Here is a 19,701-nt window from a genome sequence, read left to right on the forward strand (position 1 = left end):
GTTCGATTGAGATGGAAGATCACGGGGATATCTGGGCCGAAGGTGACAAAAAAATTGTAGGATTTGTGCTCTGCAGAGGTATGCCGGTGAGGGGAGGGGGAGGGGGAGGGGTAACGAGGGGGGGGGGGGGATTGGATGACGTAGTCAGAAATGGGGACTGGAGAGAGCGGGACAGAATCGTGATCATGGACAGGAAGTATTGCCGGTGCGAAGCCGAAGAAAGTGATAACATAAACGAAAGCAAAACCAAGGTGTCAGACAAAGAACTGGGTGCTGCGAGAGAGAAGTCATAGGCACGGCGGTCAGCAAGACGTTGGGGAGGGAACGTGAAGGGTGCTCACTGAATCCGACTAGCGGCATGCACTTCCATCTCTTCCATCTTGTATGAATTGAGTTCTTCCTTGATGCGCTGCGCGAGGGCAGGGGTGAGCCTGCTCCATGTAGCAGGCTCGCTCCGACGATCGTACACGGTGGCCGGGAACGTGTCATAAACGGAAAGGTTACTCGCGAACGCCAACCTTTTAGAGGGGGCAGTTGCTGAGCGATGGGACAGGGTAGGCGTATTACCGAGCATGGTCGACAAAGCTGGCGCGGAAGAATTGAGGTTCGGGTGGTTAAACAGCGTCTTTTCAGGCTGAGGCCGCGGCGAGTCCTCCGCATCGGACATCTGCCCCGGCGAGTCCGTCCCGTCAAAGGAAAAGGATGGAACGAAGGGCATTGTGTTCGAAGACGGATCTTTCGAATGTGCCGACGAATGAGAGGGATGCCTATGGAGCCCATCAATGTGGTCTGGGTCAGGTGATGGAATGCGGGCCAAGGGGCCAAGCTCCGACTGTTGAGCGGCAGGAGAGTTGTAGGAGTTGGACCGTCCACGAGCGCTGCCCGACATTGAGCCCATGAAAGAATGCTGGTCATACTTGTCTGCGTCTGATAAGACAACATCAGACATAAGCACAAATTACATGTGATCTTGGATCCTACTTTTGAGGATGCCCTTAGCAGGGGTCTTGCTCCTCTCCAGGCTTCGACGCACGTTGACTGCCCATGGTTCCGTCTCACCCTCGGAGCCAAAGCTCGTGCGCTCGAGTCCTTGCCGGATGGTGAGGTCTTCGTCGTCCTCTTCGATATGATTCCAGTCCTCGTCGTCCCAGCCATCCAGATGGGATGAATAATCATGTGCACTTTCACCTTCGCTGGCCGAGTCGTCGTCCTCCACGATCACACGCATGCCCTCCTCGTTCACGCGGTACCCGCCCGCCCGAGCCGGCGACTCACCATGCCTCGATGTAGTGTTTTTCTCCCACGTCGTTGGAACATGTTCGGCGGCCTGAGCTGCCGACGCCGCCTCCTCCTCAACAGCCTTGGCCCTTGCCGCTGCTTCCGCGTTAGACTTGAGCGTATGCTGTCGGGCTAGCTTCGCCGCCGGGCTCAACCCGTTGAGCTCGGCGCTCCACTCACTGCCTGAGCGGTCGAGCTCCGCGGTGACATGGGAAACGCTCGCTTCGGCAGCCTCGCCCTTGTCGCCCTTTTTCTTCTTGCTCTTCTTACCGCTTCCTTCCGCGTCTTCCTTGTCCTTCTTGTCCTTGAAGAGTGACGTAATCCCTGCGATGGAGTTGCGTCGAGCGAGCTTGCCGATGGAACCAAGCTTGCGGATGACGACCGAGGCTGAGGACATTGTGGAAGACAGAGATATGTTATCGGTCGAGGCATTGAGCCGAGAGTTGAATAGCGCGGTACGCGACTTCTTCTTCTTTCGGGTAGCTGTTGAACCAGCGTCGCCAGCGTCGGGCGCAACCGACAGCGATGGAGACGCTGAGCCCCCGACTGAGCCTGACGCCGTCGATCCCGCCCCGTTAGGATGCGATGCAGATTTGGAGTCGGCGATGTCACTTTCCTCCTCGTGCATTGCCTGCGCAGCACTGAGAGAGAGAGCGCGTCGCAGTCGACCCTTCAGCCCTCCACTGCGGAGCATGTTCTGGGAAGGGATTGGCTCCATCATCGCCGCGAGATCGCTGTCATCGCGCGATTTGCGTTTATCCGCAGCGGTAATATTGCCTTGAGATAAGGGGGACGGCCGGACAGGACGGGCGACAGGTGCGGACGAGCCGGACGGTGCAATACTGGTGGTGGGGGGACGCGCGGCGGTGCCCGTTGATGACGATGAGGAGGAGGACGGGTTACGATGATGTGGCCTGGGGACGACGGGGCTGGAGGTGGTGGGGCTGGAACCAGGTCCACCACGAGTACTATTGCCTGAGCCTGACGTGTGAACCGGCGGAGGCGGATTGCGACTGCGCACGCTGCCGCTGTTGCCGGCACTGCCGGTGGTGGACCCTTGCAAACTGCTGGTGCGTTGCCGTGAGCCTCCAGGTTGACTCGAGGTAGAGTTGACAGACGTGGACGAGCCGGCAGCGTCCGCACGGGCGTAGGGGGGTTGAAATGCCCCGGGTCCCCGCCAGTCACTGGGACCATTCGATGGTGGGGGCTCGGGGTTGTAAGAACCCTGTCTCTGGTTTGGGCGCCGATACGGATGGAAGCCATCGTACTGTGCTTGCGCAGGGGGGTTGTTGCGGTAGGATTGAGGGAGCTGGCTGGGGTGAGGTGGCGGGGTACCGCTGGGAAACGCGTTGAAACCGGGCATCGGATTTTGGGTGAAGTACTCGCCGGGCGCGCTGGTGCTGGAAGACCGACCGCGTTGAGATAGAGGCGAGGGAGCTTGTGGGACGTGAGAGAGGGCCTGCTGCTGTGCATTGAACATCATTTGCTGGTATGCCCATTGGGCGAATTGGGCGTTGGGGTCGAAGTAGGCCCCCTGCGGAGGCATCTGGCCTTGGGACGGGTGGCTGGGGTGAGGGTGAATGGGATAGGGTTGCTGGTGAGGATTTTGATAAAAGGAGGGGTAAAATGGCTGGGCCTGGGCATTCCAGCCGGCCTGCTGTTGCTGCACCGGGTAAGGATAAGGTTGGGAGTGTTGGGTAGGGATCGGGGATGGGGATGGGGAAGGATCGTTGGCTGGGGAAGAACGCTGGCGAGGGACGGAAGGGTTTGAAGAATTCGGAGAAGGGGCATCCATGGTATGATCTCTAGGTGGGTGCCAGTCGTGAGGAGCGAGAACGGCCATGGACTAGTGACTGTCGACTGGGAAAGGCGGGAAACGAAGCGAGACGCGGATGTTGATCAGAAGGCCGAACAATTAGGTGGGCAAGCACACGCACGACGAGAACAGACCGGAATTGGGAAAAGCAGGGGTGTGGTCTGGAGGGCCCCGCCGCTGGTCTTTACGGCACGCAGGGAGGGCAAGATCGAGGAGGAGGGTAAGGGAGTGTGTGGAGAGAGGAGGACGAGCAGCGAGGACGACGCAGCAACGACCGTTGATGGCATAAGTATCCTGCCCAAACAACAACAAATCACACGGACCGTATCGGCCTCCCTTGGCCTCTCTCCTCGCTGTCCTCGACGGTTCGCGCGTATCTGTTGTCGCCGACAGCACGGGTGCGTGGTCGACGGGGGGCTTGATCGTTGCCTCTGCAGTCGTCGCAAGAGCGGTTTGGGGTGTTGCACTGTTGCAGCGTTGCGCGGCGCGGCAGATCGAGAATATGAACTGACACTGCTGCCGACTTGCGCCACCATCAACGTTGGCCTTCGAGTCGCAAAGCCCTTTATTTACACCGCGCAAGCTGCCCTGCCGCGCACCCAACCTGAAGCTGACACCCACCGATCCTACACCCTGCAAGCTGCAGGTTTCGCCGGGTTTGAGTGTTCTTGCCCTTACACCCTCTTACCCAACCCTTAGGCCTTATCGCGTGGCTCGCAACCGCTCCACTCCATGTTCACCCAGCTGTGCTCAGTTGCCGTGTGCACTTGCCCGTGCTCCAATCCCCATGGATCTCCCCCACTCTGGACTCCGCTCACACCCTCCTCCAGCTCGCTTCCCGCGTTCCGCCCAAGCCATCATTCATCCCTGCAATTCTTCTACATCCTTGCTTGCACGTTGCCAGTCTCTGATCGATGCCGAATGCCATGGCATGTACTTGGATGGATCTGGACATAGTTCGCTTCCAGCATGCATCAGAATCTAGTCGCGCCCGGCAGAAACGCCAAAAAAGAACAACCTTCCTCACATGCAGGGTCTGATGCGCATCCGGATTCCGCAATCCTCCCGAATTCCCTGGGGTTTACTCATCTGCCTTTACATCTGATTGTATTCAGTGCCGGTGATAAATCCATCCTCAGCTATATTGATGTCCGCCTTCTTTCTGCTTGCATCAGTGAAGCATATAATTCCTATATAAGATAAATCAAAGCGCATATGCACAACCTACATTTATCAGACGCACAACCCACTATCAGAAACGACTAGCAAAATCTTCGAGCGATGCTTTGCGCCATCGCTTCTCCGTGACGCGCATCACGTCAGGGAACCATTCTCTCAACCGCGCCTCGCGCTCTGCCTCTCGGCCGAGCATCATGCACGCCAGCGCGCGCCCGCACATCCAGGCGTTCACCATTCCTTCCCCAGAGTAGCCCGCCGACATCCACTCCCCTGGTGGCGTCATCGGCGGTGGTGCGCCCTCCAGCTCTGTCCCTGTCTTCGGGCCAGACACAGCGGCGCCCGAAGGCGCTCTCCGCCCAGAGACTTTCTCAGGCACGCGGCCCACCCATGGCAGCCCGTCCACCGATATCCCCAGAATCCCGGTCCACAGCCCCTTGACCCTTCCCCGCCTCCACATGACCTGTGCGTCATTGTCCTCCTGCGGCGTGCCCTCCCGGCCCCAGTGGTCCGCGCCGAAATACTCCGGGAGGGCGCCCGATATGTGGCTTGCGATCGCCATGTTGTATCCGCTATCGTCGGCGTTGCCCACCTCGGGCAGGATCGTCCGTCCGCCTTGCGCCGCGCCGCCGCCGAACATGAGCTCGTGCTCGCCCAAGGGGAGCTGCGTGAGGTAGTCGTATCCGGTGGGTCCGGCGTAGAAGATGTGCGAGCGCGCGCCATGGTGTGTGCTGTGGGTCGAGAGGGATTGGCCCGGGCGCTGTGCAGACATCAGTCCGCGTACGGGTAGGATCTTGGTTCGTAGGGGGGCGAGCAGGTGAGGCGTCCACCCATTCGTCGCGTGCACGATGTGCGGCGTCGTTAACGTTCCTTGCGACGTATGGACGGTGTAGAGGGGGGTTGTCGCCGAAGGCGCGTCGATGTGCGTGCATGGCGTTTGGGTCGACAGATGGAAACTGAGCGGGTGTAGCGCACCATTGGCACATGTCGTGTATAAAGGTCAGTTCATTGCATGGCTTACTTAGTCGGGTAGCGTTTGAGGAGGTTGGAGAGGATAGATGTGACGAGACGGTAGGGGTGCGCGGCGCCTGCGGGGGTGACGATGCATCCCACCGTTTGTAATGCGAGACCGAACTTCTGAAATAGGTTGGTTACGTTGGTCAGCAAACAAAGGTACAAGACAGATGTATCGCTGCATACAAAGGGCGACTGAGTCCAATGCACAAGCAGTGTATAGAATACAAGCGGTGTTACACGGTCACAGCGGTCCTTGACACTCACCTGTATGGCTTCCCCGCCTTCCAACACATACACCCCCTGCGACTCGTCCGGCATGTCCTTCTTCCAGACGTTCAGCGCCGCCACGGCCTTCTCAAATGTTGCCCGCTCGTAATGAACGTCGAGGCTCTCGACATCGCGGATCTGGCTGATCTCGAACGCGTCTTCTTCTTCAGCAACGCGCCTGAGCGCAGGCAGGTGCGCGAGGCGAAAGCGGATGATTTGACGGGCGACGTCAAGTCCGTGACGTGATTCGAGCTCGGGAAAATCATGGAAGAGGGGCGGGTTGATATGTCCGCCATTCCTACATCAATGGATTAGACTTAAGAGGAGACCGCGTCACTCCGTTGAAGAAGAGCGCCAGCAGGTTATGTGGAGGATTGTAAATCATACGGAATCTTTTGCGACAAGAGAGTACGAGGGAACTAACCGCCCTGTAGCACCTGAACAAACATCGCGCGCCTCTAGCATCACGACGCTGAGCCTGTCAGCGTTTCTCGCGGATCCCTTTTCTTCACGTTCGGATGCATGATCGAGCAGCGTGCGCGCGACAGATGTCCCAGTGATGCCGGACCCAATGATAACCACATCTGCGTGGCGGGGAAGCGCATCTGGGCGATGCTTCGCGATGGGCGATGGCGGGACCGTCCAGAGTGGCACTGTGGGGTTGGCGACAGGCAAGCCAGGAGAATGCTTCAAGCGCGCTTCAACGGCGTGGTATTCTTCATCGAGTTCAACAAGAAGTCGGAGAGCAAGGGAGATGCGGGTAATAATGTTACCCATGTTATTCCTGATTCCGTAGGGAGCAGGTCTTTACTCCCAGTGAAAACGCCCTCGAATGTAAACGAATGTGAACGAGTCCTGGCGAATACGCGTCGGCACGCGGCTACTAAGGTAGGCCTCACTCATACTCGACAACATCACGTGATCAAGGAGTGTCACTTTGGCAGAGAAAAGCATTACATTTGTAAACTCCTCCAGCCATAGCACATTTTCGAGAAATCGGCTCCCACAATTTTTGTAAGAAGTGATTTTCTGAATTAATTGTGGTCTCCAAATCTTGAATCAGAGCTTTGTCTTCAAGGAGATAGGCAATGAAGTATGTGGGATATCACACAAATATGAGTAAATACTAGGATAAATAACCCATTATTACCTAATACTAGCTGCCAGCTTGCCTAGGCCTATGGTGGCAATGAGAGAAAGCTTGGTGTATTATGTGCAAATGGAGTCATGTTTCCGTGAGAAATCTTGCAAACCTCAGAATACACCTATATAAGGAAGGTTCTAGAAACAGATTCAAAAGAGGAAAATGTGAGTGAGATTCCAATGAAATTTCAGCTTAAGGGATTAAAGTGCACCCCAATACTATCCCTAGACCATAGTTGAATAGGGTTTAGGCATTTAAGCCACCTAGCTCCTATAGCCTCTCTAACCACTATAAATTTTATGTACATACCTGAAATATTGTCTGAATTTTACTACATTGATTTTCTTGTAATTATTAAAGGAGAGGAAAAAGCATCAGGTAGTGACTGATGAAAGAGAGTTAAAAAATGGTATAGACCCTAGAGTTGAACTATTAAACTGGGCACTTAGTCACACTAAGTCATGTATGCTGATTAGAAGTCTGATAGCTTATAGCTTACAAGGTCTGCCACTTATACATATCAGAGCTTCAAAAAGTCACCTCTTCAAAGGCCAAAGTTAGTCTGCTTACTTTCTTTTGAGCCTCTTTTATCAAGGTGATATTTTGAGCATAAGTTCCCTACTGACCACCCCAGATTTTTTCCACAGAATGTATACTTATATATATCTCCCAATTTATTTTTTATATGAGGTTTAGAGTAGGGAATCTTTGGGATCTAGACTCTTAGATATGGTAGAGATCTATATTTACCTTTATTTTCTCTCTTCCACTCTATGTGCTGCTTTTACAAGTCTTAAAGAATACATAGTTATTCTAAATACATATATAAACCTCTCTAATATTTATGAGACAGCTGCTTTAGTATGGAAGAAGATATAGTGGCTGTTCACTACTAGTCTACTATTCAACGATGGTCTAGAGATAGTAGCTTTATATAAGAGCTCTTTACTAATTCTCACCACTTAGGCAAACCTAGTTTTTAATACCAATAGTATTATTCAGAATTGTCTTTGTGTTACTATACATTATTGAATTGTCTTATAATTGTACCCTCTTATTTTGTTGAATAACTCTTAGTTAGCTATTATCTATCACTGAACTGTTACTAACTATCATTACTAAGTTATACCATGTGATATTGTTGAGTATTAGTAAGGCCTATTTTACAACCCATATAGGCAAATATAGTTGCATAGCATGTGATAAAACTCTTTTTTATGCTTTACTCTCTGCTTCTTTTTTTATTTTATTCTATTTGTTTAAAATCATGGTATTACTTTTTATTAGAATATCAATATCAAAGGACAAAGGTGCACAATTATGCAAAACCCAAGTTATGAGATGGGGATTTTAAACTCAAAACATAAACTTGTTTGGATAATCTCAAAATATATTAAAAATAGGATATATTCTATCATAAATTATTAGAAGCCATTTAAGATGCTATTAGTGTGGCTGTATAGACATGCATAGTAGAAGCCTGTATATTAGTAAGAACAGGGGCAGCAAGTATGGCAGATACTATGTGGGTATAATGGGGGTGGTAAGAGTGTGGTATAGGCCATATATGAGTAATAGTCTATATAGGGTAGCTAATGCTTGTGCAAGTGTGGTTGGGCTTGTGTAAAGGTGGCATGAGCCATATATAGGCAGTGTGACCTGTATATAAAAAATGGGCATATATGTGTGAGTGATCAGTAGGCATACATATATGAGTTTGCCATAGGTGGTAGGAATGTGTAGTGGGCATTGGGCATATACATGTATCGATAGTGCAGGCTATAAGTAAGTGGCATAACCTTTATATAGATAGTAAGCATAGGCAAATAATTTGATAGTGTGTATATATATGGGTAGTATATATGTATAAATAAGAGTAGTCTGGGTCATGCATAGATAGTATAACCTATGGGCAGTAGGTGTGGGTAAATAAGTTGGTAGTATATATAGTGTGGGCCATATATGCATGAGTGGTAAACATAGGTAGTGGGTATGGGTATGCATGTGTAATCTTATAGTGTGGATGGGCATAGGCATGTACACATAAGTTAGTGCTAGGTGTGCACATTATGAGGGTTACATAGGCCATATACAGATGATACAACATGCATATGGCATGTATGAGTAAGTTAAGGATATACATAAAGTAGGTGATAGGTATGAGTATAATAGCTAATAACAACAATAATGTAGGGTGGTATAAGGCATGTTATTTGCTCATATTTGGCAAAATCATATTCACTTCATGTTGTCTTATTGGGTTATTAGTAGATATATATCACAACCTACTTTTGTATCCTTAAGTATAACCCCCTCTTCTTAGTAGAATATAGATGCAAAAATTAGCTATGGAGCACCCAAGCACTTCCAACTTGTGTCAATATAGTAAGTAAGTTTGCTTAAGAATTTCCATTGACTTACCAATAATAGTCCTATAAGGGCATTGACCTTCTACACATCCTTGACAACTTAATGTTCAGTGTGCTTAAGTTGTGCACAGTTCTCAACTAGGTCAACATTATTAATTATATACAAAACAATATGTGCTTCCTAGGTAAGATTCTTAAGCTTGCCATACATATGGCTAGGAGCATGTACATAGAAAAGATTGAAGTAGAGTTGGCCAATAACAAAGAGGAGGGCAAGGTCAATGGCTAATGTTATAGAACACCCCTCTAGCTCTGTATATCCTACTGCAGATGTGTTAGACAGGCACAGGCTTGGCTTAAGCTTTAGCACATAGTTCAGTGGGCTGTAGGCAATATTCCCTGCTATATAGGCATAGTGTCTATGTGGAATAAGCCCTATGTAGAGCAAGGTGCTTGTTATGCTATTAGTCATTAGGGAAAAGCTCTATATCAAATTAACCATAGTTAAGCATAAATATAGCTATATTTTTACCAATCACCATTAAGGATTTCTAGCTTACCCCCTCTCTAATCCTGAAATTATAAGATCTAATTAGAGCTGATTAAAGCTTATTTATTATATGGATTTTTGGAAAAATATCAACCAACCTACCTCTATGGGTTTTCTACTACTACTATACCTCTAATCATAGAGTATCTATAGAGCTTACTAATCAAACTAAAGTCATACCTTACTATAAACTTGCCCATTACTAGAATTGAACCAATGACCTTATACCTATACACTCTGGACCAGTGCTCTAAACTACTAAGCCACAAGGTCTAGATTATTTACCTGGTAACCTAAATATGTTGATATGAATAAGGCAATCTCAACATTTCTGATTTTCTTACACATTTATCTTTTATCTATTTTATATATAAAGAGGTTAATAAATGCCCTAAAAATTAGGGCTAATATTTGAATTTGGGCACTAGACAATAATATAGTGAACTAATAAAAAATAAAGAATATAGTAAAAATAAGATTGTAGCACTTATACAATTTGGATTTGGAATGTGTAAAATTGTAATTGGATTATAGATTCCAATAAGACTATAGTAGTATAGACAATGTCATCTTTACTTGCAGATTTGATTATAAAGTTGATTATGGATAATATATTCTGATCAGCTCAGATTAGTAATTTGAATAATTAGATCTAATTAAAAGAGGAGGTTTTTCCAGATGTATTGCTACACTAAGACTACAAATACATAGGCATAAGGGGGGCCTACTATGTGGGGTGCTCACAGTAGTGCACTAGAGTAGGCAGACAGAGTTTAAGTAGTATAAGGTATATAGAGATAATGTGCTACTATATGCAGTGTTAGATGTGGTAATTGTGGAAGAGTGGAGGCTTATGTATGCTATTATACTAAATAACTGGGTAGGTGTGCTTATAGTGGACATAATGGTAGAGGTTCTGGTATAGGATCTTGTGTATAGAGTAGGTATAGGCACAAATTTGGATAGGGTAGATGGTAAGTGGGGTGGGGCAAGAGTATAACAAGCTAGGGAGTGTAAGCAGGAGTGGGCAGAGTGGGCAGAAGCACAGTTTATAGAAGTTGCTAGAGATTATATATGCAAAAGCACATTGAGGATGAGGTGGTGGTAATCTAGTGGTCAGCAGTGGACACAAAGATTGGGGTACTGATTATACAAATCAACTAGAAGTGTTTTAATATGGGGCTTTATGTGGATAAGGTCAGAGTTGGGGGTGGGGAGCATCAGTGTATGGTACTATGTTGTCTTTGTGACACTAATCCTCCTCTATATTATCTAAGCAGTCTATGTCCATGCCCTTACTCTTGCCTTCCTAGACCACTATCTTTTTCTTGCTGATGCTTATCCCTGCCATTACCTCTACCCTCTTCACACTCAAAATCCTGCTCTACTAGCCACTCTTACTAATCTAGCAGTTACCAAGTGCCACTACTACTATCACTACTACTAATGGCACTATCCTAGTTATAAGCCTCTTCTAGGTACATACCAAGGTGCACCTGTCATACAAAGAGTAAGTAGTTTATTTTCTGTTCTTTTCTTTGCTCACTAGGTCCAAGATGAGATTAACAAGATGATAGGTGGCCTAGGTGTTACATCTTTGGTAGCCTCATGCTCCACATATCTTACTAGTCCTTGGTTGATGCCTATTAAATGGCCTATCATTGTCTTCAATCCCTACCCTCTTTATAAGAGGACATAACCTGGATGGTGGCCATATTTGGAAGAGGTATGGGATAATAGCAAGAGTAGTAGCAGAAGTGATAGTAGGGGGGGTAGGGAGGGGAGTAGTAGGATGAGTGGGACAAGGAATGGCAGAAGAAGTGGTAGGAGGGGTGAAAGGATGAGTGATAGAATGAGCAATAAAGTGAGTGAGACAAGTGGGACAATGAGCAATAGAATAAGTGGGACAAGTGGTGGGAATAGGAGATATGGGAGAAATAGAAAGTATAAACAAATGTAATGCTGGATCTGTATTCATTGGTATTTATTAGTATTCACTGGTATTTACTAGTATTAGTGTATTCAACCATATTTGATAGTGATTACCAGCATTTGTTTGTGCCTAATGTCATTTACATCTGTACATAATAGCTAACATATGACTGCATATGCTTTACATTGAATGCTATCAAATAGGATAGAGTAGAAATTTGAGTATCTGTCTACAATTGATAGTATTCTAGAGCATGGCCAATTTCCAGACTGGAAATGCATATAGTCAAATATCCTTGCTTATAGTTGTATATATAGCTCATATTTGACCATATTTATTTATATTTGAGGATATTTTCACTGGGTTTTACTAGCTTTATTTCTGGTAAGAACATCCTTGTTTATATAAGTATGGCTCTCTGCCATATTAAAGCTATTTGCAAAACAATAGTCTACTCAAATCCAAACATATAGTACTATGAATAGCTATATATACCAATTTTTGCATAGCTACTAGAGTCTAGATGAGGCTAGTTTCCTCAGATCTTATGCACTTCTATTATGGCTATTAGTGAGACTTAATAACACATATCCTTGATTCCTCTCCATAGAAAGAGCTTGTGGTTTATATAGCTATATAACTGCTATATGAGCAAACCTAGGCACCAACTAAATCTCTGACACTACAGACTTTCATATTTAGACTATGCAAATCACATAGGGCTCTTATGTTGCTAAAGCAATAAAAAAATCAGACTAAGCCATTTTCAAATATTAAGTACTACTCACAGGCCTGACAAAGTATCATAAAAATAACTATAGAGAATATCTAGATATGTAAGCAGCATAAGAAACATAAAGCCTGATTAAGGCAAGTTCTAGGCATGTCATAATGTCAATATCAACTCACGGACATGTATTCCAGTTTAAGAGGACTATCATTTTGCAAATAGCTATAAAAGCCCAAATATGAAAGGTTTTACACTCTTATTTGTGATTAATTAGGTTTAAAACAAGGTTTGCATTAGTTTAATTATCCAACTCTTAATTTACAAGGAGCACTCATCTCTTGTTCATGGCTTGCAGCTATAGCTTTTGTATAAGACACATATTGCTTCAGTGCTCTCATATAAGCCACTCTGAGCTGCCTTTACTTGCTACTATGGAATTAGTGCCACATATACCATACAATATGATCTGTGATAAAAATGCAGCCACTCTTGTTATAACTGATCTGGCCATGGATAACATAAGTATGTAAGACAGCTCTTGTCATGGTAAGAGCAATATAAGCAGCAAGGTATGCAACTACATAGCTCCTAACCTTGTAATAATCATACTAGGTACATTATACATACAATACAAGAGCTTACTATTCAGTTATTCATACTCCTATCTTTCTACTCAATGTCAGACCATGTAGCTTCTGCTACTGCCATTAGTAATAATTCTCAGACCCAGCAATCTGAGCAAATCCAATATGTCTTAGCCTTCAACAGTGACACAGTTCAAGTATGTGAGTTAATCATTAAGGAATATATAATAGGGAGAAGTGCTAAGGCCACTGCCTTATACAATCTCCTTAACATTCTTAATGCTGCTGGAGTAGAAGATCCTGAACATGTTCTCACAACAGCATAGAAGAGCTGTGCCTATAGCAAGTTCTTATAATAGCATAGAAGAACCATACCTATAACAAGTTCTTTGCCCAACTTGAGGACATTGATCAAACCTGGACTGTGGTAATTACCAATAGTGCTATCCCTGCCTACAATAATGCCAGAAGGCAAATCTATCCTATTAATTAATAGGATATCACTGTTTATAGCATTGCTAATGGTCAACTAGTGGGTAAAAAATCTGTTGATGAGCATGCTTGAAAATGTAGCCCTATTGATACTAACACAATCCCTTCCCTTGTGTTTAGGCTTGAGCTCAGATCAAAATAACCATATAGTAATGATAAAGAGGAAGAGAATAGGGTTGACATCTAAGAAAAGAGACAAGTTGATAATTTATTCCTTTTACTCCTAAGCCAGAAAATTTTAAGAATTAACCCTTAGTCAACAGGTACATTTATTTTACCCTTAGACTCAAGGAAAACTATAGCCAGGATTATAAGTACATCAAATGTCATATCTTATCATAGTATAACTGCCCTGACTTTCCTGCTAAATGCTAAAAGAATATTATTCTCCACAAATATATCAACTTTAACAAAATTCTTACAAGCCACTATTCTACTGGGACTACCAACACACAAATCAAGACATTGGTAGATAGAATTGAACTCCATATAAAGGGTATCAAAGTTAACTAGACTATCTCTAACTAAGATGAATGAGTGATGGCTTGGGATAGATATACTAGAGTTGTCTGATATCTCTACTTATACAGAGCTGACAAACTCTCTGTATATATGCAATATATCTCCTAGACATTTTTGTTTATCTAGTCTTTTCTTACTTCTCATATCATCAATTACAACAAAGCATTTATGCCTATGTTACTTGTTGGAATAATACACTTCTTATAGATTTCTTTAGTGATCTTTATACCTTTTTATTAGAAACAAGGGAGCTACATCTATATCAACACCTTCAAAAACACAAGGAGTGAGAGGATAGTCTGCTGAGATATACTATTGTTTCAATACTAGAGCCTACAATATTTATAGCAACTATCACTTCCACCATATCTGCTCTAATTGTCAGGCTAGCACTTATATAGCCATTGACTACACTTGGCCCATATGCTTGGGTACTAAGCAAGATGTTTATAATATGCACAAGTAAACATTTATGGTTGTTCTATAGTATGCTATGAAAAGACCATAAAATTACTATTATACCCTCAGCTATGGCAATAGAGACCATACCTATATTATCTAGTAATGAGCATGCATCTACTCTAGGGTCTAAGAAAAGTAGTTGGAGAGCTTTGGAATAGGAGCCAAATGACTCTAGATGAGTACCAAAAATGCTAGCCCAGGCTAAAGATGATTAGCCTTGACCTAAATAACAGCAAACCACTACAGAATGTTTAGCAGTAGCTTAGTCAGTTTGTATACAGTTCATGTGCTTACTGCTACATAAAAGTCATCACAAAAGCCTTACAATATCCTATTACAGTATTGGGACTAGACAGGCCAATCAACTGATATTATCTATTACTAGTTAGTTCTTATCACTTATCTTTACAATCATCATATAGTTTAGTTGAACACAATCTTGTACTATTGCTTAACCATACAAGATGCACATTTACTCTTTATTTCATTTTATTGGCTTTGGAACATATATTCTTGCTACTTATGCTCAAATGCTGGACACTAATCATTTGGGATTTTATTATCTTTGATAGACTTTTATCTTATCACCTTTGAAATCTATATAAATATTTCTCCTATCTTCTTATCTTTGGTACTTGCTAGGTCTTGGTGTCCATTTGGCACTTACTCTTATTTCTTGTTCAATATTTTACTTAGAGGCTCCTGTTACTATAAAAACCTACACACAACTCTGGAATAGAGTAGCTTTTAGCACTCTACAGTTCAGAACTTATTTGCACTTATTTCAACTATTGAAATCACCTTTGCTTGCCCTTAACCTTATTTCTATTGTTATTTAGACTTTGTTTATGTTTATACATCATTCACTTAGTCACCTTCATTTTTTCTTATATCTTGTTAGAACTCTATATAGCTTTTGAAGTATGTAGTTATTGATTGTGATACTATTTTATTACTACTGATTAGTCACTTGCAGTTATTAACCAAACATTTAATTAATCTTTGGTATAGTCCTAAACTATTTGGGTACTTTAACTCTACTATCCCTGCCTTATTTTTAGTACACCTTAGCCTTTTAAAGTCTATACTAATGATTTCTTGTGCCTTAGATACTAGGTCCTGCCTATTTTATCTTAGAGGTGGTTTTGGTATTATGCATAGTATCTGTTACGAAACGCCTTGCTTATGTTACTCATTTTTTCCATCGTCCATATAAGGACTCATAGGATCTTTCTCCTGACACTATCTCACACTCCTGATCCATTGTTACTTGGTCTATGCTTTTGCCTGAATATATTTATAGGAACTGCGGCGCAGTGTGGAAGCCTTAGGCTATCCACTTTTATCCAATCTAAAAACTGCTGTTCACAACAGTTTTCTCTGATTCTAAGACACTAGTCTGATTAGTCCCAATCATCCTCTCAGTTCCCTAGTGTATTGTTTGTGGCCTAGGATTTCCTCATCTCGAACAGCCATTCATGACATCTGGATAGCCTCTTCACAATCCTATTCCACACCCTGTTTCTATTTTTCTTTTGCAGCAGAACACTAGCTATTTACATACAGCGCTAGGCAGTCCCAAAAGACAAGCGTCCGTCGACCGTAATAGTTACTATACACTTTGAGCGAACGATTGGACAATTCCACTTTGGTGTGGGTCATTTCAGGTTGTAGAATATCTCTATCTGGTAATCAACCCAGTGGAGGTATAACCAAAACAATTGCACTCAATGTTACATATGATACTATACTAGAAGTAGAAACTACTGTACCCAGCCAGGAAGAGCTGCTGTTGCCTTGACCCTCGAACCTTGATCAGGTCGAGACTAGTGCGGGCTCTTTTGATCAAATCAAGACAACTTCCAAAAGCTTAGGAAGAAGCGTAAGGCGAGTTCCACATGGAACCGACTACCTGCAGCACTTGGACACATTCGTCCACTTTGGACAGAACATCAGGAGAACCTCGAAAGGAAACTGGGTTTATGTAGGAGGACAGGACAGTGGAAAAACCGTTAATGCCCCGCTAGTAGCCTGGGAAGACAGGAAGGCACCCCTCAGAACAGTCACTACCCCCACACAAACCAAACACATCCTACCACCAATCAATATCCCAAAAAAAGACATTGAAGAGACAGTCATCCCAATAGGAGTATTAACTCCAGTCGACGAAGAAGACCCAGAACCAATAGCAGGACCAAGCGACCCAAAATACCCAGACCCAAACCCAAACCCATCAAACAACACAGGAACCACGGACAACGAAGATGAAATGTCTGACAAAGGAAACAAACTGAAGGACTTTGACGGAACAAGGACAAAGTACTGAGAATGGATCTACAGATGCCATATGTATATCTTGGCCAATCCAACAAAATACGATATGGACATGAACAAGACGCTGCTAGTCTTGTCATACATAAGAGAAGGAACGGCTGCACTGTTCACCCAAAAATATTACTTTGACAGAGAACTCCAAGAATACAAAGCAACGGAGACCAAAGTAGCATGGGGAATGTTCAAAGCATTTCTAAAGGAACTAGCTACTGCATTCAAAGACAAGGGCCTTGAACAAAAGGCGAGGCAGAAGATGTTCACCATGAGAATGGGAAAACGAACGGCAGATGATTTCGTCACAGACTACCTTATAACAGCTGGAGAAAGTGGATTCAATCTAGAATCCACCATTGATTATTTCCACCGAGCCATACACCTGGAAATTCTCAAACAAATCTATCGGCTACTGGAAATGCCGACTACCATGGACGATTGGGTAAAATATACCCATAGATTTGACAACCAATGGAGAGAGCTGCAAAGTATAAAAAGCTCCATACCCTCCACCATCGTTTGACAGAACAACCCCTTTCGCTACAACTCGTCAAACGCCCCTTCTTCTATGAATAACTCCGTCATCCCAATGGCCATAGACATGGTCCGCACAGCCTTGACCAACGAAGAACAAAACAGGTTACGAATGGAGGGTGGGTGTTTTTACTACTGTCAAAAAGAACATATAGCAAACCAATGCCTTGCTAGGGATTTGTCTAGGGTACATGAAGGGTCAGCTGGACATGTTTAATAGGGTGATGGAAAGATGGGGAACCACCCGGCTCAGGCCGGTGGAAGGATGGCAACAGGAAGAGGAGGCTATGGCTGAGTGTTCTTGGCAAGAGCTTAGGGCAGTAATGAGAGAAGCACTATGATCCAGAATAGAGGCGTGGCGACGACTAACCTGTTCAGAGCCAGACTTGCAGCTTGCCAGGCCTATGCACCTGGGCTGGATGAGCCTGTATGTCAGGAGGAGCATGAGATTAGCTGAGAAGAGATCCAAAGGGTCATAGGAAGACTAAGATAGGACAAGCAAGAAGTGCTCCTACAAGAGCTTAGCGAGGGAAGCAAGAGAAAGGAATCAGATTTTTAAAGAGGTCTATGACCCTGGTGTACCATAGACCCGCTCCAGAACCTCCTCATTGACAAACAATTCTGCCTGGAAAAGAAGATACCAGTGCAGAAAATTAACAGACCCATTCCAGTATTTAACGTAGACAGAACAGCCAATGAAGGAGGAAAAATCATAGACAAAGCCTGCCTACTAATGAGGATAATGAACAAAGAAGAAGACTACCACAATGAGCAATGTAAGCTGCTGGCCGCTAACCTAGGAGGAGAAAATATAATCATAGGAATGGACTGGCTACATGAACACAACCTACAAATCAATTGGGTAAAAAATAGTCTTATGTTTTTGACTTGTGCCACAAAGTGTCTAGTCAGCTGGCCTGAGTTTACCATATAGGCGCAACTGCTCCCACAACAAAGAAGCAAAAAAACAGTCAAATATTCTAGGATAGAAGAAGAACTGGAAGAAGAAGCAGACAAGACCTTCTTCTCCAAATTCTATGAGGAATGGTATTGCCAAGATCCGCTCAAGATGCACCCACTCGAAGCAATCTACATCGGGTCAATTGGAAACAAGTTACAAAAACTAGCAGAAATGGCGAACAAAAAAAAGGTAGAACGACCCATTGAAGAAATAGTCCCAGCATATGTCCTCAAATGATTCACTAAAATCTTCAGCCAGGAAGCTTCGCAATGACTCCCGGAACACTCACAATGGGACCACAAAATCAATATGAAACTGGGATGGGAACTGACGGGGTGTAAACTATACCCTCTAACAGAAGAAGAAGAAGACAAGCTGCATGAAATGCTTTAGGAACACCTGAAATGGGGAACCATCAGAATATCCAAATCCCCACAAGTGTCACCTTTTTTCTTTGTGAAGAAAAAAGAAAGGGATTTATGACTGGTTCAAGATTATTGAAGATTGAACAAATAGACGATAAAAAACAAATACCCACTACCCCTGATTGATGACATAATAGGAACCATCGCAAAATCAAAAACAAGGATCTTCTCTAAATTTGATGTCAAATAGGGATATAACAATGTCCATATAGCAGAAGGAGACAAATGGAAAATGGCCTTTATGACCAAGTTTGGCCTATTTGAATGCTTAGTCATGTTCTTCGGTCTTTGCAACTCACCTGCCACATTCCAAACCATGATGAACATAATATTCCACGACCTCATTGTTGCATAAGTCCTGGCAGTATACATGGATGACATCTTGGTATTCACAAAAACCAAAGAAGAACATCGGCGGGTGACAACGCAAGTTATGCAGATACTCTTAGACAACAACCTATTCTTAAAACCCTCAAAATACACCTTCGAAACGGACACAGTTAAATACCTTGGGTTTATTATCTCTGCGGACAACATATCCATGGACCTGGTCAAAATCGAAGGAATTGCCGCATAGCTAACGCCAAAGAACCTGAAGGAAGTACAGTCATTCCTCGGATTCAGAAACTTCTACAGAAGATTTATTGAAGACTTTGCAACAACGGCACAACCTCTGAATGACTTGACAAAGAAAGATGTACCATTTATTTGGACCAACAAACATAATGAAGCCTTTGAGAACTTAAAAAACTGCTTCACCTCCACACCAGTACCCATTTACCCCAATAGTGACTGCTCCTTCCGACTTGAGACCGACGCATCAGACTTTGCGTCAGGTGCTATTCTGTCACAAGAAACTCCCAACGATGGGTAGCACCCGGTAGCCTACCTATCAAAATTCTTCAATGCTGCTGAACAAAACTATGATATCTTTGACAAAGAACTACTTGCCATAATACATGCCCTCGATCACTGGCAGGTTTACCTTGAAGGGACAAGACACCCATTTAAAATATGGTCCAATCACAAAAACCTTCTATATTTCTCCACCGCAAGAACTCTATCCCAAAGACAAGCACAATGGTCCTTTTTCCTATCATGCTTTGATTTCAC

General features: G+C 44.4%; 5 protein-coding genes across 5 annotated transcripts; 3 read left to right on the top strand and 2 right to left on the bottom strand.

Moving 5' to 3' along the window:
* Nucleotides 1–337: 337 nt before the first annotated feature.
* HETIRDRAFT_306543 (uncharacterized protein) lies at nucleotides 338–3,073 on the bottom strand (the record flags this gene model as incomplete). The annotated part of the gene is made up of 4 exons (XM_009543342.1): nucleotides 338–518; nucleotides 732–927; nucleotides 982–2,055; nucleotides 2,614–3,073. The coding sequence occupies 4 exons, from the start codon at nucleotides 3,071–3,073 to the stop codon at nucleotides 338–340; spliced, it is 1,911 nt and encodes a 636-aa protein (XP_009541637.1).
* A 1,206-nt stretch (nucleotides 3,074–4,279) lies between these two features.
* On the bottom strand, nucleotides 4,280–6,331 carry HETIRDRAFT_457195 (uncharacterized protein; the record flags this gene model as incomplete). Its single annotated transcript, XM_009543343.1, has 5 exons — nucleotides 4,280–5,226; nucleotides 5,292–5,407; nucleotides 5,471–5,479; nucleotides 5,552–5,852; nucleotides 5,979–6,331. The coding sequence occupies 5 exons, from the start codon at nucleotides 6,329–6,331 to the stop codon at nucleotides 4,347–4,349; spliced, it is 1,659 nt and encodes a 552-aa protein (XP_009541638.1). The 3' UTR covers nucleotides 4,280–4,346.
* An 8,653-nt stretch (nucleotides 6,332–14,984) lies between these two features.
* Nucleotides 14,985–15,179, top strand: HETIRDRAFT_305489 (uncharacterized protein; the record flags this gene model as incomplete). Its single annotated transcript, XM_009543344.1, has 1 exon — nucleotides 14,985–15,179. A coding segment is annotated over one exon (195 nt), but the record flags the coding sequence as incomplete, so codon positions are not given.
* A 1,508-nt stretch (nucleotides 15,180–16,687) lies between these two features.
* Nucleotides 16,688–17,543, top strand: HETIRDRAFT_424455 (uncharacterized protein; the record flags this gene model as incomplete). The annotated part of the gene is made up of 3 exons (XM_009543345.1): nucleotides 16,688–17,110; nucleotides 17,195–17,321; nucleotides 17,389–17,543. 3 exons carry the CDS (start codon nucleotides 16,688–16,690, stop codon nucleotides 17,541–17,543), a joined length of 705 nt encoding a protein of 234 aa, XP_009541640.1.
* Nucleotides 17,544–17,806: 263 nt separating this feature from the next.
* HETIRDRAFT_41618 (uncharacterized protein) lies at nucleotides 17,807–18,136 on the top strand (the record flags this gene model as incomplete). The annotated part of the gene is made up of 1 exon (XM_009542047.1): nucleotides 17,807–18,136. A coding segment is annotated over one exon (330 nt), but the record flags the coding sequence as incomplete, so codon positions are not given.
* Between the last annotated feature and the right edge of the window lie 1,565 nt (nucleotides 18,137–19,701).

Source organism: Heterobasidion irregulare, assembly GCF_000320585.1.
Source record: "Heterobasidion irregulare TC 32-1 unplaced genomic scaffold scaffold_01, whole genome shotgun sequence".
Classification (NCBI taxonomy): domain Eukaryota; kingdom Fungi; phylum Basidiomycota; class Agaricomycetes; order Russulales; family Bondarzewiaceae; genus Heterobasidion; species Heterobasidion irregulare.